Source organism: Anomaloglossus baeobatrachus, chromosome 6, assembly GCF_048569485.1.
Source record: "Anomaloglossus baeobatrachus isolate aAnoBae1 chromosome 6, aAnoBae1.hap1, whole genome shotgun sequence".
NCBI lineage: Eukaryota > Metazoa > Chordata > Amphibia > Anura > Aromobatidae > Anomaloglossus > Anomaloglossus baeobatrachus.
Window position 1 is genome coordinate 176,289,606 of NC_134358.1, and position 25,834 is coordinate 176,315,439.

Below are 25,834 nucleotides of genomic sequence, written 5' to 3' on the forward strand. Positions count from 1 at the left end.
TCCCACTTACCGAGGCAGCTTGTTTCCTTGCCTGATTGATCATCTCTTTTATTTCCGAAAGATTACGGCTCAGATTTTCTTCAAGCAATTTCATAGGCTTTAATCTATCCAGTAAAATGTTAGCTTGTTTCTCCACTTCCTTTATCCTGCTCTCAGCTGTTACAGCTATACAATAAAAACACATATAATTCAATTCATAGGAAATCATCAATCCATCAATACTGAGGGTAGATACCTAGACAGACCCTAATTTAAGTCGATGCTGTCCATTGCTCACCTTAAAGATCTGGCCTCTGTAATAACAAGATCTATGACTAGAGGTAGGATGATCTTTTGAAATTCAAACTTGCTGGCTTTGCAGAATTTTCCCCAAAAATTTGGTGTGCAAAGCATACATTTTGGGGAAATAGCTACACTGGAAAGCTAGCAATTGATTGGAAACTACATAATAATAATTCCACAGCGCTTTACATACATTGGCAACACTGTCCCACAATCTAAGGTCCCTATCTGTATGTCTTTGGAGTGTGGGAGGAAACCGGAAAACCCAGAGGAAACCCACACAAACACGGGGAGAACATACAAACTCGTTGCAGATGTTGTCCTTGATGGGATTTGAACCCAGAACTCCAGTGCTGCAAGACTGCAGTGCTGACCACTCAGCCACAGTGCCGCTGCATTTAGAGCAAATGGGAGATAGAGAGAACCCACTAACCATAATAGCTTCCACTCTACAGAAGAGAGAGAGGACTCTGGTGACCATAAGAGATCACAGTCTACAGGGAGAGACACAGGACCTTGCTGACAATAAGAGCTACAGGAGAAAAAGAGAAGACCCCACTAAGTATAAGAGCTTCTACTCTACAGGCAAGAGAGGGAAAGGACCCCGCTGACCATAAGAGCTTACACTCTACAGAAGAGAAAGATTTACCCAGTGACACTGGAGATGGGTACGATTCTGCCATACAAACTGTGCTCCACTTGGGAACCACTGATCTGTTATAGCCCAGGTACTGATCACCACTGTACAAGGTATGATAATCCGATAGATGTCATAGCTGCAGAGCATTATGGGGAGATCCATGCGGCAAAGCACAAAATCACTAGCCTGCTCCCTGATGCTTCAGCATTGTGGGAAATGATACTGTGCAAGTTTTTTTTGTGAACTGCAAATTTAATCTCAAAATGTTTGAATTTGTGTGAAACCATGACTTTCAACAAATTTAATGCAAACTCAATGTTCAGCGCATCGACCTACTCATCTCTAGCCATAACATAGCAAAACAGACTGGATTAGATGTGTTTGCACATGGCAAGATGTGGTGCATGATCTAATATAGAAAGCTGAGCGTATGTGTGTGTGTATGTATGTATGTATGTATGTCCACTAAAGGAATCCGCACCGTTGCATTTACAATCACGAAATTTTGCACAGACACCACATGTGACTCAGGGAACGTCATAGACTATGTTTTGACTGGAAAAATTAACACCGCGCTTTACAGTTACTCTCTAAAAAACCTGCCTCCATTAAACTGAATGGAGGTAGGAGCTACAGGCTATTAATAGCAACTGTGAGTGGTTGCTATAGGAACAAAATAATTTGTTAGTATAAGAAGCTTATGTGTGAGGTAATAAGATGTCGGTGGGGAGACGGATAGAGAGAGACATAAAGAAACAGAGACATACAGAGAAAGACAGAGAGAGGGAGACAGGGAAAGAGAGGCAGACAGGGAAAGAGACAGACAGAGGCAGACAGACACAGACAGACAGGGAAAGAGATAGTCAGACAGGAAAAAAGACAAACAGAGAGACAGACAGAGACTGAAAGGGAAAGAGACAGACAGGGAAAGAGACAGAGACCATAAAAGGGACAGAGACAAGGGAAGAGACAAAAACAGAGAAAGAGGCAGAGACAAGGAAAAAGACAGGGAAAAAGGCAGACAAGGAAAAAGACAGTGAAAGAGATAGAGACAGGGAAAGAGACAGAGACAGATGGGGAAAAGACAGATGGGGAAAGAGACAGACGGAAAGAGACAGGTAAAGAGACAGACAGGGAAAGAGGCAGGGAAAGAGACAGGGAAAGAGACAGAGACAAGATAAAAGATATGGAAAGAGACAGACAAGGAAAGAGAGAAAGAAAGAGACAGAGACAGATGGGGAAAGAAACAGATGGGAAATAGACAGACGGTAAAGAGACAGACGGGGAAAGAGACAGGGAAAGAGACAGACACAGAGATAGAGAGAGACAGACAGACAGAGCTAGAGAGACAAACAAAGAGATAGAGAGAGACAAACAGACACAGAGATTAAGAGACAGATAGAGAGACTGATACCGAGACACAGAGAGATAGACAGACAGAGAGATAGACACAGACCGACAGACAGACATGGCTAGAGAGAGAGTCACATGGATAGAGACAGACACACAGACAGACAGAGACAAACAGGGAAAGGATCAGACAAACAGATACACAGAGACAGAAAGGGAAAGAGACAGACAGAGAGACAGGCAGAGAGACAGGCAAAGAGACAGACAGAAAGAGACAGACAGAGACACACAGAGACAAAGAAACACAGAGATAGAGACAGACAGAGTAAGACAGAGACAGACAAAGACAGACAGAGACAGACTGTCACAGACAGACAGACAGAGACAGACAGAGACAGACAGAGACAGACTGTCACAGACAGACAGAGACAGACAGAGACAGACAGACGGACAGAGACAGACAGACACAGACAGACGGACAGATACAGACAGACAGAAACAGACAGACGGACAGAAACAGACAGACAGACAGACAGAAATAGACAGATGGACAGAGACAGACAGACAGCCAGACACAGACAGATAGTTACTATCCCAGGCAACACCCGGGTACTACAGCTAGTACTAAATAAATGCTAGATTCTATAAAATATTGATCCTGCCAATATTTCTGTAATATAGCAGGCTCCATACCAGTTTTAGAAGAGTGGATGAGAAGTTCCTTTGTCTTCTGCAATGTGTCATTAACCCTTGACAATGTTGAGGTGGCATTTGTCAGCTTCTGGCTGAAACTCGTAATATGGCTCAAGGTGATGGCTGCAGAGGCATTGGCAGAAAGAGCCAACTCTTTAGCATCCTGGAGTTTAGAGCTTGTGTCTGGTGAATACGGGAATAAAAAGTAGTATTAAAATGGTCAACATGCAAATGATAATCCTCTGTTCTTTGCCTATACACACATTCTGTTCAGCTCCATTACATTTCCTGAACATGATAAGGATATCTCTCTGCATTAAAAATAACACTGTGTAAATGTATATATTATGCTTTTTATATTTTCTGATAAGTCAGGTAATAAATGTCATAAACATATCATTACTACACCGGTAATAATTCCAGTGCTAGAGTAAATAGATCTCCCACTGGACGAAAAGGTCGCCCCATAGGCTCCAAACAATCTTGTCATGTTTCATAAACCTGAATGACTTCTAAACGGGATTGTCAGGATAGTCATCCTACCTACTGCACATTCACCAGTCCTAGAGGTATGTACTGAATTTTTTCCCTGAATATATTTAATTTAATCTCACTAGAATCCATTCTACAATTACAAGTCCCCACTAATCTTACTCCTATTAGACCTTTAGGCCCATTTACAGCACTAGTGGGGTTCATGTATTCATTAATCACAGTGTGTTGGCACATAGTGTATGTATATGTTTGTAAATTAGATACATATCAGATTTGTGCACATGTATGTCAATTTAATACTAAAGGTGTGGGGGCCCTATTTTCTTTTTTATCTTTTGATCCCATGATCTGAAAGTGTCATTTTCGAGTAGAGCATTGTTAATATATGCATTCATTGTCAATGGGACTACCTAAGATAACTGAGCATTGCAGATATTTCTTACAATATTTCAGGTATGCATTTTCTCTTTCCAATTAGGGTCAGTGCTGACAGCCATAGATTCTCTCATAGCAGTGAATTGGGCTGATTATACAAATGATACTCTGATCAGAGTTTGATCTGAATGTTAGCCTGAGCCTAGTGTGATACTACTAGTTTCAGCATCAGCATAGTGTGATCTGATTATCCTGGAGGAGATAATCTGAGAACACTCTGAGGAGAATATGGAGAACAAAATGTCTCCATCTTCTCCATTCTGTGAGTCCAGACTGCACTTAGATGTCATCCGAGTGCAGATTGATGTTTCCCATGCACTCATTTACCCACATGACCAAGTGCGATCTGCATTTTGGATTAAACACAGACATGTAGAAGTTTCTTCCGTTAGACACCGTCCAAGAAATGTTTGTACATGTACACAACCCAGACTAACAATGGTCTGAGTGGGATCCGAAGTTTTCTTGGATTGCTCTCTGACCTAAAATATGGCCTCTGAATAAAAATAATGTTTGTTGGCACTGCTACATAGTCAACACAGAATATATGGTAAGCAAATAAAGGAATATGATATTTTAAAGTTTTGCCCAGTATTATGTGTTGCTCAGCCAAAAAATATGTTAAATTTCATGCATATAGAGCAGAAAAATATGCAGCATTCACCACTGGTTCTGTATAAAAATAGCACTTTATTGGAACATCATGTGCAGGATGTGGAATAAAAGGAGAGACAGCTGTTTTGCCTGTCACCAGGCTTCTTACTGCTCACTAGCCAGAAGAAGCCTGGTGACACGCAAAACAGTTGTTGCTCCTTTTATACCACATCCTGCACATGATGTCTCAAAAAAGTGCTATTTTTAAACATAAACAGTGGTGAGTGCCCCATATCTTTCTAAAATATGGCAGTTTGCACATGCCTTTAGAGTCAGCAAACACTATAATTCTAGCTTTTATCATTGAGGGCTTAAAAACATTTTGAACAAGCAACTTCTCAAAAATGAACATTTTTCTTTAATCGACACAATGATAATCCTTAAAATCTTGAACATCATCTTCTAATCATTAATAACTAGAAATAGGCCTGATGCTATCGCATCGGGAGTGCGGTGACATGAACATCGGTCTATGCTTAGTGGTGCTGACAGGAGCAGTGGACATGTATTACACTGTTTGCACTTTCCAATATATCTGTTGTATGTCATCCCTCTGCCTTTATGTATTGTATGTGTTGCGTTATTTGACCTCTTTCACCCCTGTGCACTGTGTCTTCCTTGTTGTGTGCTGTATATTGGTATCTGGTGTTTTGTTTCTTGAGCTGTGTTCACTATGTGGTGTCTCCCCTGTGTGCTGTGTGTGTGTTTCCACTATATGGTCTCTTGTAAGCTCTTGTGTTTATAATTGAAGGTGTAGCAGATCATAGCTCTGGATTATCCACGGATATTTTTTTGGGGCTAATTATATGTGTTAATGGCTGTGTGTATTTTTATTGTAAATAATAAAAATAATGTGTGTGTATTTTTTTTCTTTCTCTCTCTCTCGTCAGTGCCGCCATGTCTCATTATGTTTCGTCAGTGCCGCCATGTCTCGTTATGTTTCGTCAGTGCCGCCATGTCTCGTCGCTTTCCGCAACATCGCTCAAGACATGGCGATGTCAGGCAAGGGCGGACATACCCGGCTATGCCTCCATACTGCTCCGTGACATTGCAAATGTGCAATTTAAGACACCAACACCTCATTATACTTGGATGTGGTATGGATAGCACAATGTTAGGCCCCTTTCACACGTCAGTGATTCTGGTACGTTTGTGCTTTTTTTAAAATGTACCAGAATCACTGACATACGCAGACCCATTATAATCAATGGGTCTGCTCACACATCAGTGATTTTTCACTGAACGTGTCTCCGTGCAGCGTACACCTGTGGCCATGATTCTGCACGGAGACAAGTCAGTTTTTTTCTGGCATCACTGATGACCCACGGACCACACTATGGTGTGATCCGTGTGTGATCAGTGAAACATGTACCATAAAATCACGGACGTATTAAATATTTTCAACTCACCTTGCCTGCGATTCGCTGTGCCTGCTCCGCTCTCGGCAGCTCCTGCCTGGCTCATGAATATTCATGAGAGCAGGAACTGCCAACCAGGAAGTAGGTGCTGAGAGCGGTGGGCGGACGCAGCAGACCCGAGGAGATCAGCACCATGGACAGCAGCAGTGAAGGCAGGTGAGTAATGTCCATGTGCAATCATGGATCACGGATTGCACATGGACAACCCACGTGTGCCGTGAATCACGGAACATGGAGGGACATGTGCATGTTTTACACGTCAGTGAAGAACATCCGTGTTTTTCACTGACGTGTGAAACGGGCCTTAGACTGGGAACAGAATTGTGCTTACTCAGCCTACAATTTGGGTTCCGCCTGCATCGTTTTCCCTGGTTACAATGGCTATGATGTGGGCGCGAACTGCAGTTGCGCAACTGACAGTGCTGCACTGTATTGTGGGATACGGTTACATGCGCAACTCACAATTATGTATGAAGATCCTTATTATGTCTATGGTTAGCTACAAACTCACTTCTAGGCAAATTGGAAGTGAAATTCAGAATGGGGGAAAAAAAAAGTGAAGATTACCTTAAAATTGTTGCCGGCTTAAGTAGAGTGTGCGCGTTCTCCTGTTTACCAATATTTAACAAACTAGACAAAGCTCTAGTTAGTTTGTTAGATGTGTACACATTTGGATATACTGTATATTAGTCACTTTCTACACTTTTATTGAAGGCTTCAGAAAAGAAACAGTGAAGCTGCATCTCTACACGGCACTCCAGGATAAAAGTCCATTTCATGTTATAAATAGGGCTATGTTCTCCGCTCAGTCTGCAGTCCATGGAGACTTGCCTTTCTATTACTATTTTATCACAGAGCTACATGTAATAGGACAAATGTTGTTTCTCACCATTCGGTAGGGTTCTCAGAGCCCGCAGCTGCTCGTTTATCTGTCCGGTAAATGCATGCGTACGCTTTTGTATGTTATCCACTTTTGTCTTTAAACCTTTCAAGTGAGACACGAGGCCTGCAAGAGAAAAAAATATAATGCCAGCCTTCAGAATTCTGTTTATAAAAAGACTGAAAACGACTGCATAAAGAAAACGGCTCAATACCTAAATAATCATTTAGATGTAAAATTACTAACCCACAGCAATAAATGGAACCATACGGTAAGTAGACTTTAGAAAATAGAATCGAGAGTACACAGTGTTTTCTATGGCTTAGCGTTCTTTTACATGAGTAGATTTTTTCCCATACCAAGTGCTGGCCAACAAGATTATAATTCAATCGGCTCTTATTTACAGTAATCATATTTTCAAGCAATGTTAAAGAATACATTTTCCAGTGTGCAAACATGAGGAACAATAGTATACATGACTTATATCCTGCACTTTCACCAGGTTTTTCCTCTGTGTGCTCGATTTGTAATTTTGCAATCCACTTGGAGCTGGGAGAAGACTAGCTGCTATTATATCTCCCATACATAGTACATGACATAGAGCTATTCCTGCTCTATTTTAATTTTTTAGGACACAAAGACAAGCAATAGCAAGAAGGAGGGTATTACACAGCAGTGCTAAGCTATGTGAAAAAGCTATGGAGTAAGGCGGGCTTTACACATTGCGACATCGCTAGCAATTGCTAGCGATGTCGAGCGCGATAGTACCCGCCCTCGTCGTACATGCGATATCTGTTGCTTGCTGCCATAGCAAACATAATCACTACAGCAGCTTCACACGCACATACCTGATCGGCGACATCACTGTGACCACCGAACAATCCCTCCTTCAAGGGGTAGGTGCGTTCGGCGTCACAGCGACGTCATCGCAACATCACTAAGCAGCTGGCCAATAGAAGCGGAGGGGGGAGATGAGCGGGACATAACATCCCGCCTACCTCCTTCGCTCCACATTGCTGGTGGACGCAGGTAAAGACATGTTTGTCGTTCCTGCGGTTTCACACACAGTGATGTGTGGTGCTGAAGAACGACAAACAACATTGTATCTGCAGCAGTAACAACATTATAGAAATGAACGCCACAGATCAGCGATTTTTTACGCTTTTGCACTTGTTCATCGTCGCACCTAGGATTTACACGTTGCGATGTAACGACATGACCCCAACAATATATCAGTAGCGATGTCGCAACGTGTAAAGCCCGCCTTAGAAGGTTCACTACAATCTTTGTTTAGCTCTGCTTGTTTCCCCTCCCTGCTCCTCCTTCCTCTTCCTCTCTCAATAAAGAATAAAGCACTAACTGGATATGACACCAGAGTGAACTAGCAGTAAGTCATGTCTGAATAAATGGGATCTGAGCTGTTTTTTTCAGAATGGATAACAAGTTAAGGAAGCAGTGGCAGGGGAAGAAGTGGTTGATAAGTGAGGAAGGAAGCTGATTTCTCTGATAAAATATATCACCAAGTTTTTATATTTGCCTGTACTATTGATTATGCAAAGTTTGTTGAACATAAAACTCTATTTTAAAGGAGTTGTCCACTATTCTCATTCCACGTTTGGCTTCATTAAAATATAAAAGCTGGTGCCATTCCAGCGGTGCCAACTATAGTGTTCCAGGGGTTCACCTTAGGTTGTAATGTCACGTGGGTCCTGAGCTTAATTATCAGCTGCCTCTTTGTCCCCGCCTTCATACGTATTAGTAATTTACAGGAAATTAGTAAGCTGCTCACACTGACTGTTGATTGCTCATATGTACAATGGCAGGGAGAGAAGATGGTCGCAATTGGATGGTGGGTTCCAGTGACGCCACAACTTGAAACGGGCGAACCCGCAGATGTTCGGGTTTGGCGGGTCCAGCTGGACTTTAAAAAAAAGTCTGCTTCGGGACAAAATTTGACTCTGAACTTGACCCCGGATGCCAAGCCCCATATTTGTCTATGAGGACTCGAACTGGAGTGTTATAAAATGATGCTAGTAAGGGCTATGGGACTGAAAAAATAATGAAAATGGGGATTAAAGCAGGACAGTTATACTTACTGAGTCTGTCACACTACTTCTGGGTCCGCTCATCAACTTTCATGAATATTCTCTGCTTCCCCCTCTCACCCTCTGTGGCAGCATCTGTGACTGGTTTTCCTCACACTAGCTGTCTGGGTCTCCAAAGTTGAGTGTAAAAATAAATAAATAATTGGAAAAAATGGTGTATACTCCCCCGTATATTGATACGAAGAGCAGATAAAGCAGACAACTGGAGGCTGCAGTCCCTAGCTCTGCGTGTTATCTTGGCTGTGTTTCAAAATACAAGGGACCACACGTGGCTTTTTATAATTATTTAAATAGATAATTTTAAACAAATGGTGTGCTCCCCCCCCCCCATTTTGATCCCCAGCCAAAATAAATTGGACAGTTTGGGGTTGGTATTCTAAGGCTGGGGAGGCCAATGCTTATTGGACCCTCCCAGCCTCAAAACAGCAGCCCACAGCTGTCCCACAATTGGCACATCCATTAGATGTGCCAATCCTGGTTCTTATCCGACTTATCCCGATTGCCCTGAAGCGGTGTCAATCGAGGTATTTATTTTTACACTCCCTTTTTGGAACCCAGACAGCTAGCAAAAAATCACAGATGCTGGCATGCCGGCAGTCTGACTGCAACCAATCACAGATGCTGTCACAGAGGGTGGGTGGGGGTAGTAGTGAATATGCATTAGGTTTAATAAGTAGATCCGGAAACAGTGTGATAGCCACGCAGGAAACTCTGTAAGTATAATTCTCCTGTTTTAATCCACGTTTTGCCTTTTTTTTTATTTTTATCTGGCAGCTGAACCCAAACAATAATACAAACATCCCTGAGAAGTTCTTGTCCGGGGTCTTTGCACAGACACTAAGTGTTTGGTATGGACCCCAACCTTTACATCTCGGGTTCTCCTATCACTAGTCATAACCCTACATGAGCCCCAGGAAGGGTGCCAGCATGGGAGGTGAGTAAAGGCTTTTTTGTTTTAATGGGGCCAAACATGAGGAATGAGAACAGGTTGTCCAATTAGTGGACAACTCCTTAAAAGGTGTTATTACAGGAGTCAATACAACATGGATAACGACAAAAAAATGTTATTGTAATGGTTTTGTCCCCATAAAGGTGGCATAAAATTGCCAACACATTCCTTGTCTAGACAGGATAATGTCCTGTTGCCAAAGATGTAATCAGGAAGCTAAAGTTAATTTGCAAATGACCAAGGGCAGAAGAGGGACAAGAGCTCTTATTGGCTGCTGTAAATTAGCTTTTTTTATAATTCACTGCTGGACAGTTACAAGTGACTTAATAGTGATAGTGTATGTATCGTACTGCTTTCAGCATGCATACAAGTCTTCTACTCATATACTTTTGCTAACACATACAGTTAGGTCCAGAAATATTTGGACAGTGACACAAGTTTTGTTATTTTAGCTGTTTACAAAAACATGTTCAGAAATACAATTATATATATAATATGGGCTGAAAGTGCACACTCCCAGCTGCAATATGAGAGTTTTCACATCCAAATCGGAGAAAGGGTTTAGGAATCATAGCTCTGTAATGCATAGCCTCCTCTTTTTAAAGGGACCAAAAGTAATTGGACAAGGGACTCTAAGGGCTGCAATTAACTCTGAAGGCGTCTCCCTCGTTAACCTGTAATCAATGAAGTAGTTAAAAGGTCTGGGGTTGATTACAGGTGTGTGGTTTTGCATTTGGAAGCTGTTGCTGTGACCAGACAACATGCGGTCTAAGGAACTCTCAATTGAGGTGAAGCAGAACATCCTGAGGCTGAAAAAAAAGAAAAAATCCATCAGAGAGATAGCAGACATGCTTGGAGTAGCAAAATCAACAGTCGGGTACAGTCTGAGAAAAAAGGAATTGACTGGTGAGCTTGGGAACTCAAAAAGGCCTGGGCGTCCACGGATGACAACAGTGGTGGATGATCGCCGCATACTTTCTTTGGTGAAGAAGAACCTGTTCACAACACCAACTGAAGTCCAGAACACTCTCAGTGAAGTAGGTGTATCTGTCTCTAAGTAAACAGTAAAGAGAAGACTCCATGAAAGTAAATACAAAGGGTTCACATCTAGATGCAAACCATTCATCAATTCCAAAAATAGACAGGCCAGAGTTAAATTTGCTGAAAAACACCTCATGAAGCCAGCTCAGTTCTGGAAAAGTATTCTATGGACAGATGAGACAAAGATCAACCTGTACCAGAATGATGGGAAGAAAAAAGTTTGGAGAAGAAAGGGAACGGCACATGAGCCAAGGCACACCACATCCTCTGTAAAACATGGTGGAGGCAACGTGATGGCATGGGCATGCATGGCTTTCAATGGCACTGGGTCACTTGTGTTTATTGATGACATAACAGCTGACAAGAGTAGCCGGATGAATTCTGAAGTGTACCGGGATATACTTTCAGCCCAGATTCAGCCAAATGCCGCAAAGTTGATCGGACGGCGCTTCATAGTACAGATGGACAATGACCCCAAGCATACAGCCAAAGCTACCCAGGAGTTCATGAGTGCAAAAAAGTGGAACATTCTGCAATGGCCAAGTCAATCACCAGATCTTAACCCAATTGAGCATGCTTTTCACTTGCTCAAATCCAGACTTAAGACGGAAAGACCCACAAATAAGCAAGACCTGAAGGCTGCGGCTGTAAAGGCCTGGCAAAGCATTAAGAAGGAGGAAACCCAGCGTTTGGTGATGTCTATGGGTTCCAGACTTAAGGCAGTGATTGCCTCCAAAGGATTCGCAACAAAATATTGAAAATAAAAATATTTTGTTTGGGTTTGGTTTATTTGTCCAATTACTTTTGACCTCCTAAAATGTGGAGTGTTTGTAAAGAAATGTGTACAATTCCTACAATTTCTATCAGATATTTTTGTTCAAACCTTCAAATTAAACGTTACAATCTGCACTTGAATTCTGTTGTAGAGGTTTCATTTCAAATCCAGTGTGGTGGCATGCAGAGCCCAACTCGCGAAAATTGTGTCACTGTCCAAATATTTCTGGACCTAACTGTATATAAAAAGTATGCAATGTACAAAACATTTACAATTCCAGTTGCTATAAATTAGTTTATATATTACACTTTATATGCAAACAACAAATATGATCCAGGCTTATCTAGATAGTAACTGGTTACAGTCAATTACGGACAACTGATTTTTTACTATTAGGTTAGTATGAAAAAAAAGCTGGAAGCCCAACAAAATGATGAGATAGTTGCACAAGCATACAGTATATGGCTGATATGTTCAGTATAACCTGTAGAACACAATTAACACCACCCCTCAGCATAAAGGAGATGTGCAGTTTTGTTGAAGTTACAACATTCGTACATTTTAGTCTAATTTAGTATTTTGTTCAACAGCAAGAGACAAACAAGACTTTTTTATACTCCTTTCCAGAACCCACTCTTGGTTCTGGCCAAATGCAGCAACCTATAATGAAGACATTAATGTTCCATTCAATGTACACATATTACCTTCTGTATTTCGACTTAAATTTTTTGATTCATCCAAAAGTTTGGAGCTGAAATTTAAGGCATTTTCGGATGCGGAACTCAATGATCCAACTGGTCCAGTTACCTTTAGAAAAGTAAAATGTCCTTTTTAATCAAAATTTAGTACTGTATAGGAAAAAAAAATACACTGATGCTGTAAAGAACATTTCATTAGGACATTAGTAATCATCTTATTACACATTTTTAGTTATTCTAGTTTTTTGCAAACTTTGAGAACTTATGTATGGCCTGTCAAGAGCAGAAATACTCCTAATTTACAAAGAAGTGTTATTTTACTATAAGGCTTTATCAAACTATTCAAATTATTACAAATTCCTCTGAAAACTTTTTTTTTCTTCAAAACTTCTCTCTGGTAACATAAAAGGGATTGGACCAGTTACAGATCATATCTCCTATCTTGTCATATAACTTGACCATCTTTTCCAGGAACAGAGCAATAGTCACTCTAAAGGGGGTTTTACATGCTACGACATCGCTAATGCGAACTCGTTGGGGTCACGGAATTGGTGACGCACATCCGGCCGCATTAGCGATGCCATTGCGTGTGACATCGATGAGCGATTTTGCATCGTTGCAAAAACGTGCAAAATCGCTCATCGGTGACATGGGGGTCCATTCTCAAAAATCGTTACTGCAGCAGTAACGAGGTTGTTCCTCGTTCCTGCGGCAGCACACATCGCTATGTGTGACGCCGCAGGAACGAGGAAGCTCTCCTTACCTGCCTCCCGGCCGCTGTGCGGAAGGAAGGAGGTGGGCGGGATGTTACGTCCCGCTCAGCTCCGTCCCTCCGCTGCTATTGGGCGGCCGCTCAGTGACGTCGCTGTGACGCCGCACGGACCGCCCCCTTAAAAAGGAGGCGGTTCGCCGGTCACAGCGACGTCGCCGGGCAGGTAAGTATGTGTGACGGGTCTGGGCGATGTTGTGCGGCACGGGCAGCGATTTGCCCGTGTCGCGCAACAGATGGGGGCGGGTACCCACACTAGCGATATCGGGACCGATATCGCAGTGTGTAAAGCCCGCTTTAGTAGTGCCTTCATTAAGGCTAATGTCTTGTTCAGACTGTGTTTCTCTGTACTTCTGAACAAACGGATATGTTCAGAAAAAAAAACACAAATGGAGAAAAAAGCCTAGATGTGTGGAAATCATTGGACTGAACTCGGGTGACATCCGATTTCCGTGGACTCACAGAATGGAGAAGATGGAGAAATTGTGTTCTCCTTCTTCTGATAGTGTGCAATGATTTTCTCATGCAAAAGAGTTAAATCACACTAAGGCTAGTTTCACACTTGCGTTGGGTGAAATCCGCTGGGTCCGTTGCTGCGTCGTTTTGACGCATCCGTTATTTTTGTGGTTTCAATGGATGCAACGGATCCGTTATTTCACTGGAATCCGTTAGCTGATTCCTGTGAAATAACGGACCCATTGCATCCGTTGCATCCGTTTGGCGTCCGTTAGGCATCCGTCTAATGGAATGCGTCGGCTCCGGGTTTTGTTTTTTTTTCATTTTTTAATTCTGGGCATGCTCAGTAGAAATTAGCGGAATTCAGCGGCGGATTCCGTTGTAAAGCACTTTTCAACGGAATCCGCTACCATAGGGAGCCATTATAAATTTTAATGGAAGCAACGGAATCCGCTGCTCGGCGTCATTTTAACGCAAGCAATTAACGTTACATTACCCTTAGGATACTTTCACACTTGCCATTTTTGCCTTCCGTTACAATCCGCCCTTTTGGAAAACAGCGGAGTCCGTTAACGGATTCCGCTGTTTCCCATAGATTTGCATGGATGACAGATTGTGCCAAAAGTACCTGCGTTACTTCCGCTGGCCGATGCTGCATTGCTTCCGCCGAGCGGAAGCAACGCTGAATGTAACATTAATTGCTTGCATTAAAATGAGGCCGAGCAGCGGATTCCGTTGCTTCCGTTAAAATTTATAATGGCTCCCTATGGTAGCGGATTCTGTTGCAAAGTGCTTTACAATGGACTCCGCCGCTGGATTCCGCTAATTTCTACTGAGCATGCCCAGAATGAAAAAAATGGGAAAAAAAAGGAGCCGACGCATTCCGTTAGACGGACGCCTAACGGACGCCAAACGGATGCAATGGGTCCGTTATTTCACAGGAATCAGCTAACGGATTCCTGTGAAATAACGGATCCGTTGCATCCGTTGACACCACAAAAATAACGGATGCATCAAAACGACGCAGCAACGGACCCAGCGGATTTCACCCAACGCAAGTGTGAAACTAGCCTTAGCTAGCACTCTGATCAGAGTTTGAAAAGAATGTCTGTAAGGTGGTGACAGGAGCTAGATAGAAGGGTAGGTTGGGGTGTAGTTTGCGTGGTTCACCACTAGATGGCACAGGGTCCCCATAGTTGTTTGCAGGAGGGGGAAGGGAGAATTTTAGCAAGTGGGGAGGGGACTAGAGAGAGAAAGAAGGAAGGAGTTCGGAGAGTAGTGAAGCAGACAAAGAGGCAGGAGGCTCCAGAGTAATATGGAGTGTAGGATAGGCGGGTCCTGAAGGAAAGAAGGTCGCTCTGTTGTTTGAAGACTAGCAAGAAGGAAAGTTGCTGAGGTTCCCTGGGAAGAGGGAGGTCAGCATGGCCAGAACACCCGTATTCGCAGGGAGAGAGACCAGTAAACCAGGAGGCCGAGGGAAAGCTCTGGCACCCGGAATAGTAACAGTAGCAAGGAAACTGATATGCTTGGAGAAGAAAAGGTGCCCTGCCTTAGAAATGGAAGATATGTGCAAAGAGAATATAGCAAAGAGGTTTAAAGATAAACTGGAGTCTGTCTCTCTGTTGTTGGGAGTGAATGTGAAGACAGACATGAAAGTCAGCATCCCACTGCCACCCCCACAGTCATATTCCCTTTTTCATGAAGCGGGCCAGCCGGAGGACACGCGACTACAACCTCCAGCCTTTGCGGGACCTCCGGTGGTTCCTTCATGTCATTACACTATTGATTCGATTCTCTTGCATGAGAGAATCAATGCTCTCGTTACCCCGGCCTTAGTGAAATAAACCCCATTAATACATGTTCACTGTCTCATTTTTGTAAAGGAGTATCTATATTGTCCTGATGGTATCCTACTCTGTTTTCAGAACTAATCATACAACTCTTGTACAGGCATGTATTGGTATTACTTGCAATTACCAAATACATAATTTTTAAAATAGTACTTAGATATAATGCCAGTCCAGCGAATTCATAAGAAAACAACATGGCATTAAAATTTGCCAATGCATCTACATATATAGGGGATCAAACAATTTGGAGTGTATGGTTATACTAAGCTTTTCCAACCATAAAATGGTCTTTACACTTCTCAATGAGAAAAAAAACTCTATGAAGGAAGAATAAACAATTGTTTCTAAATGCTTAGAAAAATGTTCTTTTCATGGAAAATTAAATGAAGAACAAAAAGTGTGGCATATTCAGGTTGTTGTTCTTACAAAAGATGAATTACCTTCCTGCTGGCTCGAACTGAAAGGAGAAAATGGATACAAACACTTATCTAAAATGCAGGTTTAATGACTTCTAAATATAACCATACAATGTGTTCGTCAGTCAGGAAGAAAATGGACATTTCCTGCATTTTGTAACATGATACCGAATCATGGTTCTGGTCCCCAAACATACATATATTCAGAAGAAAAAAGACATGAGAAGAAGAATTCTTTTTAGTTTTGCAATATAAACTGGACAATTATGTGCATTTTTTTGGGGGGATGTATATTTACATCTTAAAGGGACTCTGTCCACACAGAATGACTGTTCAAACCAAGTGCAGGCTCTCGGTGCATCAGGGCAGGGCCAATCATTTAAATACACCATCCCCTCTTCTTTGATTGACAGCTATGGCATCATAGAGCCATACAGAGGCAGAGATAGATTTAGCAAGCAGATAGGAAGGTGTATTTAAATGATTGGCTCTGCCATGATGTACCGAGTGCCTGAGCTTGGTTTGAACAGTCATACTGTTGTGACAGTGCCCCTTTAAATGACTGCCCTTTGTTTTTACTTCTCAGTGTCAGTCTAATATTTGATTGTGATATTCTTCTGAATTTTTTTCTGGGTATGTAAAATAGGTTAATATAAATATAAAAGCATCATTTCAGCTATGATATCAGGAGTTTATACTGCAAGTGCCTTGGAGGAAAGCTCATCCTACCATGGCCCGCTTGCTAGGAAATCCTTTATTATTATCACAGTACCACAAAGCAAAGCACTATAAAGAGACCACAGAACTACAATGGTGTCTTGTTTTCTAAAGAAGATAGTGGTTTTCAATGTGGACAATAATAATATTTCAGCTCTAAACAGGGTGTCCTAAATAGGGGGCCTACTATAAAATTATGCTCGATAAAAGGGCATGGTCAAAAAATTTGGCTATAAGGCACTTTCCTTGTAGCATAATGATTTCTGTTTTCTCAGGAGCCATGATAAATAAAATGGATCCATTATGATCCATCATGATCCTTTACAATTTTTTGTGTTTATAGATTTTTCCTGGGTCACTCAGATGTCTGTCCAGCATTTTTTTGCTGGACACAATAGAGGAGTTTGCTATTTTATTCTAATCATCAAAATACAACTGCGGCATGGCAAAACATATCACAATGGTGAACAGTTTCAGGATTTTATATTATTTGCTGCATGTCTTCCCCTATAAAGCTCTGTTCTCATGTGCATTTTGCTGTTCTATTTCTGTTCCTTTTCTAAGGCTGGAGTCATACTTGTGTGTGACTCGCGAGAGGATCGCATCGCCTGGAAAGGCCACCGGTTCTACTGACAGGAGCGGGTAAGCTGCATATAAATACATGAAGCTGACCTGCTCCTACAAGGAGAGTCGGCGATCCTCATACACAAGTGTGACTGTGACGCCCTGGACTGGTCACGTCCCAGGTAGTCCCACGCACACACACCCACCTCCCTTAGTAAGGTGAGAGCAGCCAAGCTACAAACTTTTGTCACCACCCTCCGGGTTTGATGTTCACATCAAGGGGGCAGAGCCAGGCGGTTGGCTACGCCCACTGAGGAGTTCACAGGCCCGGAGGTGGGAAAACAGTTAGTTAGAGTTGAGCTTTGACAGTGGAGTGAAGTGGAGTCAAGTTCAAGGGCAGACCTGTGCTCAGGCCTGCCAAAGTCTACACCAGGTGTCTGGGTTGGAGTCCAGTCACCTCTGGCAAAGAGGCAGATGGTGGTGGCCACCTGCAGGAGCTGGGATTACAGCCGGTGGAACCATAGGGACCGGGGACGGGCGGTGGCCCGCCGATACCAAACCGGGGAACCGATTGGAAACGGGAGCACCAAGAGGGGTACTCAGACCCAATACGAGGCCCAGAAACAACTAGACTAAGTCGAATCAACTGATTGAGGACTGGACTTTAGGACCTATCTCACCTAAGACCCAACTGAAGACAACAGCCCAACCATTAGGGTAACGCCATCGCCCAGGCATAGAGACCCGAGGGGCCAGCGTCTGCGTGCAAAGAGCACATACCAAGCCGGGGAGCAGACTACCATTGCTTAGGCATAAGAGTCATAACTTTCACACAAGAGAGGTGCAGGAGAAAGGCGGAAACCACCAACCTGTTAAGGGGAAATTGCAGCCGGCTGCGGGCACCATTCACCATCTTGTTTGGTTTACCAGAGACTTCAGCATGTTTTTTCATAGTGAGTACAACAGTGCCTTCGGGCCGCGCACCGCACAGACACCCCAGCACGCATCCGTCCCCTCGCCTCAGCACCTCCCTCGGGCCCCCAGGGCCATCATTCCCCTACCCACGGAGGGGGTCAACCCCAAGCTGCACAACACCATCCCTGGGAGCCTAGTCAACGGCAGCGGTGGTGTCCATCCATTCATCACAACCTGTGGGTGGCGTCACCAACTTAAATCTCCTACAAACCACTGCAGCTCCGGCCGTGGATCTCCCCACCGAAGTCCCTACGTGTAGTGCCAACTCCCTTTCAGAGCGACGTGACCCCTGGGTCAGTGGAGAGCTCGAGCCACCCACCGACGAGCATGGATCCGAGCGGCTCGGCAGCCGGCCGAGCCTCGGGGCGGTACATGACTCCAGCTTAAGAAACAAATTTCATGTGGGGGGTGGATCCAGAATATAACAAGAGTAAGTGGCACCTGAGGAATCCAATTTAATGGGGATTGACTGGTTTGCAGCAAAATGATAGATACCATAATGGAAACCAAAAGGAAACCATTGGCTATAATGGAGTACATCTGGGACCATTTACAACTTTTATGTGCTAAATACAATTCTAAGTTATTAACACAGGAATAGAGGACCAAAATTGCAAATCGCAGGTGTGAAAAGCGCCTAATTCTTATGTACTACTTACCATGGGGAGACCCTCAGTGGTTATGGAGTTGGCCTGCTCCGCCACTGCATCAGCCTTTTCAATCATACTTTTGATACCTGAATGAGCTTGCACAGCATTTGTGGCATTTAGAGAGTTATTTCTCACATCTGAAAGAGAGCTAGAACATAGAGATTTGGTATAAATAGGAGAATTATAATGTTCAACACTGATTGTAACATTTTCTACCATTTTACTTATCTAACAATTATTGCATTTACTTCCACCTCACCATTATTATTGAAGAGAGGTCGGTGTTGTTGTGTTTCTCAATATGGACCTGACGTTCACTTATTAATAAACAGTCAAATTCTGTCCATTCTAGGATGCTTTCAGTTATTCCATAATTTATTTCTAGATTATTTTTTCTTTAATTGTTTTACCGTATTTTATATGCCAAACTAAGAACAATGTTGTTAATCAATATAAGATATTATACTAACATAAGGGCATTGTTTTAATCTAATGGTACCACTGATATCTGTGTCTATCAAACCTTATTTATAAGGGTGCTCAAGACAACTTCTCTGTAAATCCTTTCAGATGTCTTTTACATCATAGTGAAAACTATTAATATTAGATTCTACTTACACATATTCTTATATTGTAAATGTTATTTTACTTATTGCATTTTAATTATAAAGCAACAACATGCTGCTATATTACATACCGCAGAATACTCATTGTTCCTTTTCTCACTGTGCACTGACTTGCTGTCCTTCATTCTAGTGATTTATGCTTTGTACTCTTCAAGTGTTTTTTTGCAGATTGTGGCAATTACACATCTAGCGCCCGTGGTAAAGCCTTTCATAGTTCCTTTCCTCAATTGCTTTGCGCATTTTTAATAATGTACAATCATCTTAGGCTCCCTGATTTATAGAGTACTATGTAGAGCCAGGAACAAAGCTCACATATCTTGCACAGTTTTGTTTTCTCGCTTCTATCAATCCATATATAGAAATACCTGTTTAGAGAATCAGCTTTGCTTTGTAAACCAGTTGCATGGTCTTCAGCTTGATAGACTAAATCAAGGGCACCTCTTTTGGACATCTGCATTACAAGTTCATCTACATGGTGTCTCAGCTTGGTATTCCACATTATTAACTCTTCCTGATGTATCTCCAAAACCTGAAAAAAACACACATACCAGGATGCATAGTTTACATAAATAATTGCAACAAAACACATAGTTGGACATATATGATTTGACATTAAAATATAACTCTAATGGATGCTAATGTGATACATACTGTTGTTGTATTTATGGTGTCTTCTGCAAGAAGAACTGCTTCATCAACCAGACCAAGCCCTTCTTCAATCAACATCACAGAACGATTCTTGTTCTCCTCGATAATGTGCTTTTTTACCTAGAGATGGACATCACACAATCACATTTATTCCTAAAGGGATACTCTCATTAAAACAAGAAAGTTTGCAATTGACTTGCTTTTTCTATTCGCTGTTATTCTCCTACTGAGAGAGCTTTTATCTTACATAGTGTACAGCTTGTTCTCAAGAAGCTCAACTACCAGAGCCTGGCTGAGTTTGTATAATAGTTACACTCCAGGAAAGGAGGCAACTCCTAGCATACCATTCTGCTCACACCAATGATATCTATGCAGCAATTAGCTGATCACTATCTCTTCCCCTCCCTCCTGACCAAGATGTTGTAATGAATCCTGTAAAATCACCAACCTCCAGAGTAGTTCTCATAATCATGGCTCTCACTTTCTGAGCCATGTTATTTCTCAAATGCACTATTATTTCTAAATGCATTTATATTGATAACACTGTAGACACAGAACAAGCACTTACAGTCCATTAATGTGTAATAACAACATACCATTAATGTGTAATAACAACATACCATTAATGTGTAATTACAAGATGAAGATTTTGGATTAGAACGGTCATTCAAGAAGGAGCACCTACACCATTAGCGACCAGGAAGTAAAGAAACTGAAGAGCTGTGAGCTGCTCAAGATACAACTTGAGAATACCCCTTTAATTGAGTGAGAACAAAATTTTAAATTAACTAACTTACATTAACATTATTGAGATTATTCTGGATGGGAATCAGCAGGTTCTTAGTATGATTGGTGTTTGAAGCAGATTCTTGGATAAAGTATTTAGCTGCAAGTAATGTTTTATTGTGTTGTTCTAGTGTGTTCTCGAGACTTCTCTTCAATTTCAGCAAGTCCTTATGTGGCTTCTCATACTCATTCTGGACTTTGAACAATACATCTTCACAGTCTCTGTTAGAGATAAAATAAAACAAGTGAAAAAATAATCTAATTAATCCATAGTAAGGGGTGCTTCACACACAGCTGAGATCGCTGCTGAGTCACGGTTTTTGTGACGCAGCAGTGACCTCATTAGCGATCTCGCTGTGTGTGACACTGAGCAGCGATCTGGCCCCTGCTGTGAGATTGCTGCTCGTTACACACAGCCCTGGTTCATTTTTATATTGTTGCTCTCCCGCTGTGACGTACAGATCGCTGTGTGTTCAAGCGAGAGAGCGACGAAATGAAGCGAGCAGAGAGCAGGAGCCGGCATCTGGCAGCTGCGGTAAGCTGTAACCAGGGTAAACATCGGGTAACCAAGGTGGTTACCCGATATTTACCTTCGTTACCAGCCTCCGCCGCTCTCACGCTGCCAGTGCCGGCTCCCTGCTCTCTGCACATGTAGCTGCAGTACACATCAGGTTAATTAACCCGATGTGTACTGTAGCTAGGAGTGCAGGGAGCCAGCGCTAAGCAGTGTGCGCGGCTCCCTGCTCTCTGCACATGTAGCTGCAGTACACATCGGGTAATTAACCCGATGTGTACTGTAGCTAGAGAGCAGGGAGCCAGCGCTAGGCAGTGTGCGTGGCTCCCTGCTCTCTGCACATGTAGCTGCAGTACACATCGGGTAATTAACCCAATGTGTTCTGTAGCTAGGAGAGCAGGGAGCCAGCGCTAAGCAGTGTGCGCGGCTCCCTGCTCTCTGCACATGTAGCGACGTTATGATTGCTGCTGCGTCGCTGTGTTTGACAGCTAAGCAGCGATCATAACCGCGACATACAAGGTCGCTGTTGCGTCACAGACAATGGTGACGTAACAGCGACGTCATTGTCGCTGACGCTATGTGTGAACCCAGCTTAAGTGACCAGCACCTTAGTTATAAAAAAAGTGATCAACTATTTTGCTATCTTTTAACTGTACGCAAGAAAAACCCATCAAGCATCTTGGGGCAACAGTCCCCAAGGCCCCGGGGGCATAACTATTGTGGGTTCAGGAATTACAGTTATATCTGGAGCCTGGAGCCCAGTGGGTGGGAGGAGGGTGTGGAGTAAAAGTTCTTTCTCATTTATTTGAGACAAAGCAATACTGTTAAAGAACCATGATAGTTAAGAGCAAGGCTGGATATTTTGCTTTGGGGTCCACGAGCATCAAGTTACACCACTGCATAATATAAGACTTGGCAGATTCATTTAAATCTAAAAGTATGATTGTAAGACGAAAAGGAAGTTAAAGTTAAGAGTTTAGTTGAGAGAGATTGATAAAAAAATAAACTAAATGAGATTACTGGGTTTAGTGCTGAAGAACTTGTTCAAAATTCGTGTTTTATGTGGTTTTAATTGATGGCTCATTTATTTATGATCCATGATCTGATCCCTGGGAATCTCACTCATCAGTTTTGCCTTTACTACAGCACAACAATGTCTATATGAGTATGGCTGTGTTTGAAATTACAGCCCAGAAAATTCAAGATAATAGACTGAAAAAGGCTGAGCTGCACCTTAGTTTTATATATAGTTGGGGGTGAGGGTTTTTTCTAAATAATATATGGATGACCTATAATCAACAATGGCCATTTAAAACCGCATTCCTGTCAAGTTTGTAAAAGACTTACAAATGTTAACATAAAGGAGAACCATTCTGATGATAGATGAGTTTTGATTGCCATCCGGACGACCCTTCAGAGTGTTTAAAGGAAACCTGTCAGGTGCAATGTGCACCCAGAACCACAAGCAGTTCTGGGTGCATATTGCTAATTCCTGCCTAACCATCCCTATATCTAGTAGAAGACATAAAGAGAATTTTAGAAAATGTATTTCTAAAGATCCTTTATGATACGCTAATGAGGCCAGCGATGAGTCGCAAGAGAGTTACTTCTCTTGGCTAGTCAGCCTCCTTAGCATATAAGCACGCCCCATGTGGGCGTGCTAACATACTAATGAATGCATAGCATCAGAGGCATGGTCGATCTCCCCGCTTTCTGCTTCTACCGCGCCCAACACTGGATTTCAGCTGAGTGCTCAGTACTATGAAGCTGGGTGTATGCGTCCTGGCTTCAAACTGATGTACAGTGGGTACGGAAAGTATTCAGAACCCTTTAAATTTTTCGCTCTTTATTTCATTGCAGCCATTTGGTAAATTCAAAAAAAGCTCATTTTTTTGTCTCATTAATGTACACTCTGCAAATTTATTAAACAAGAAAATCTGACATATCACATGGTCATAATTATTCAGACCCTTTGCTCAGACACTCATATTTAAGTCACATGCTGTCCATTTCCCTGGGATCCTCCTTGAGATGGTTCTACTCCTCCATTGGAGTCCAGCTGTGTTTAATTAAACTGATAAGACTTGATTTGGAAAGACACACACCTGTCTATATAAGACCTCACAGCTCAGAGTGCATGTCAGACCAAATGAGAATCATGAGGTTAAAGGAACAGCCCAATGAGCTCAGAGACAGAATTGTGACAAGGCACAGATCTGGCCAAGGTTACAAGAGAATTTCTGCAGTACTCAAGGTTCCTAAGAGCACAGTGGCCTCCATAATCCTTAAATGGAAGATGTTTGGGACCACCAGAACTCTTCCTAGATCTGCCCATCCAGCCAAACAGAGCAAGCATGGGAGAAGAGCCTTGGTGAGAGAGGGAAAGAACAACCCCAAGATCAGTGTGGCTGAGCTCCACAGATGCAGTAGGGAGATGGGAGAAAGTCCCACAAAGTCAACTATCACTGCAGCCCTCCACCAGTTGGGCATTCATGGCAGAGTGGCCAGACAGAAGCCTCTCTTCAGTGCAAGATATATGAAAGCCTACATAGGGTTTGCAAAAAAAAACACATGAAGGACTCACAGACTATGAGAAATAAGATTCACTGGTCTGATGAGACCAACTTTTTGGTAATAATTCTAAGCGGTATGTGTGGAGAAAACCAGGCACTGCTCATCACCTGCCCAGTACAATCCCAACAGTGAAACATGGTGGTGGCAGCATCATGCTATGGCAGTGTTTTTCAGCTGCAGAGACAGGATGACTGGTTGCAATTGAAGGAAAGATGAATGCAGCCAAGTACTGAGATATCCTGGATGAAATCCTCTTCCAGAGTGTTCTGAACCTGGCTTGGCAGAAGGTTCACCTTCCAACAAGACAATGACCCTAAGCACACAGCTAAAATAACAAAGGAGTTGCTTCAGAACAACTCTGTGACCATTATTGACTGGCCCAGCCAGAGCCCTGACCTAAACCCAATTGAGCATCTCTGGAGAGACCTGAAAATGGCTGTACAATGGCTGGAAAGACCTGAAAATGGAGAGGATCTTCAAGGAAGAATGGCAGAGGATCCCCAACTCCAGTTGTGAAAACTTGTTGCATCATTCCCAACAAGACTTATGGCTGTACTAGGTCAAAAGGGTTCTTCTACTCAATACTGAGCAAAGGGTCTGAATACTTATGACCATGTGATATTTCAGTTTTTCTTGTTTAATACATTTGTAAAAATTTCTACATTTCTGGTTTTTTTTCTGTCAAGATGAGGTGCAGAGTGTACATCAATGAGAAAAAAAAAACGTTTTTGAATTTACCAAATGGCTGCAATGAAACAAAGAGTGAAAAATTTAAAGTTGTCTGAATATTTTCCGTAACCACTGTAGTGCACATGCCTGGAAGTTAGCATATTATAAAGAATCTTTAGAAATACTTTTGCTAAAAATCTCTTTATCTATGCTACTAGATACAGTGACGATTAGGCAGGGATTGGCAATACGCACCCAGAACTGCTTGTGGTCCTGGGTGCATATTGCACCTGACAGATTCCCTTTAAAAACGTAAACTGTTTACTGAGGCCTCTAACCTGGCTGGCACAATCCAGCTGTAAACAATCAGTGAGGACAAGTTTATTATAATGTATTTTCCAATAAAAGACATTTTGTGACAAAACTATTTTCCTTAAATCAGTCTCTGAGGATTCTTCTATAAAGCAGGGCTAAACACAAACATACTCAAAACTTTTCAAAGCTGATTTTTTTAGCCTGATTGGGATAATTGTGTATTTTTTGTGACCAAATAGTGAATACATGTAGGAATACTTACTTAAGTCTTTTGGTAGCATTTTGGTAATGATCACTGAAGCTATTGATGCTCATTGATTCAAGCTTAGAAGAAACATCTTGCTGATATTCCCGCAGTGCCCGATCAGATAGGTGGACTTCGCTGCCTAATGTCTCATTCAAACGTTTTGCTACTTCGATAAGAACTGAAAAAAATCCAAAAGAATAAAAGAAAATTGTATTTATGTATTGTTATCATATCATATACAACATAACATTTCCTTTGATATATGGTGAACATAGCCATTTTGGCCGCCCCATATAAAATGATGGCTATTGGTACAGTGTCGGTGCCAAAAACCTGTTACTTTTCATGCTGAGTTTGACAACACTTTGTGCTCCCACATGCTGTGATATCTGAAGAGGTTTTCATACTGTCAGCCTAGTCCAGTACTCTGACATGGAAGTGAAATTCTCAGTTTTCTGTCACACAAAATGCTACACACAGAGCACAGATTCCCTGTACAGGGGCTCAGAGACATGCAGAGGAGATGCTATGTGTGTCTTCTCTGCATGTCTTTTAGATCACTGCTATAAGTGAAAACGTACATAATGTGTTCCTCATGTATCTGTACTAATAGCAAAAAAAAAATTATATATCTATATATATC

The 25,834-nt window shown here is 42.2% G+C and overlaps 1 protein-coding gene across 2 annotated transcripts in view; it reads right to left on the reverse strand.

Moving 5' to 3' along the window:
* The window catches only part of LAMA1 (laminin subunit alpha 1), a 306,682-nt gene that overhangs the window by 55,186 nt on the left and 225,662 nt on the right, over nucleotides 1-25,834 (reverse strand). For both annotated transcript variants that reach the window (XM_075314522.1, XM_075314523.1), the window contains exons 36-44: nucleotides 25,207-25,369; nucleotides 20,884-21,094; nucleotides 20,090-20,206; nucleotides 19,804-19,967; nucleotides 18,822-18,960; nucleotides 12,422-12,524; nucleotides 6,857-6,973; nucleotides 2,966-3,148; nucleotides 11-165 (exon numbers count right to left, since the gene is read on the reverse strand). In XM_075314522.1, coding sequence (XP_075170637.1) covers nucleotides 11-165; nucleotides 2,966-3,148; nucleotides 6,857-6,973; nucleotides 12,422-12,524; nucleotides 18,822-18,960; nucleotides 19,804-19,967; nucleotides 20,090-20,206; nucleotides 20,884-21,094; nucleotides 25,207-25,369 — 1,352 coding nt within the window. The remainder of the gene's footprint in view (nucleotides 1-10; nucleotides 166-2,965; nucleotides 3,149-6,856; nucleotides 6,974-12,421; nucleotides 12,525-18,821; nucleotides 18,961-19,803; nucleotides 19,968-20,089; nucleotides 20,207-20,883; nucleotides 21,095-25,206; nucleotides 25,370-25,834) is intronic.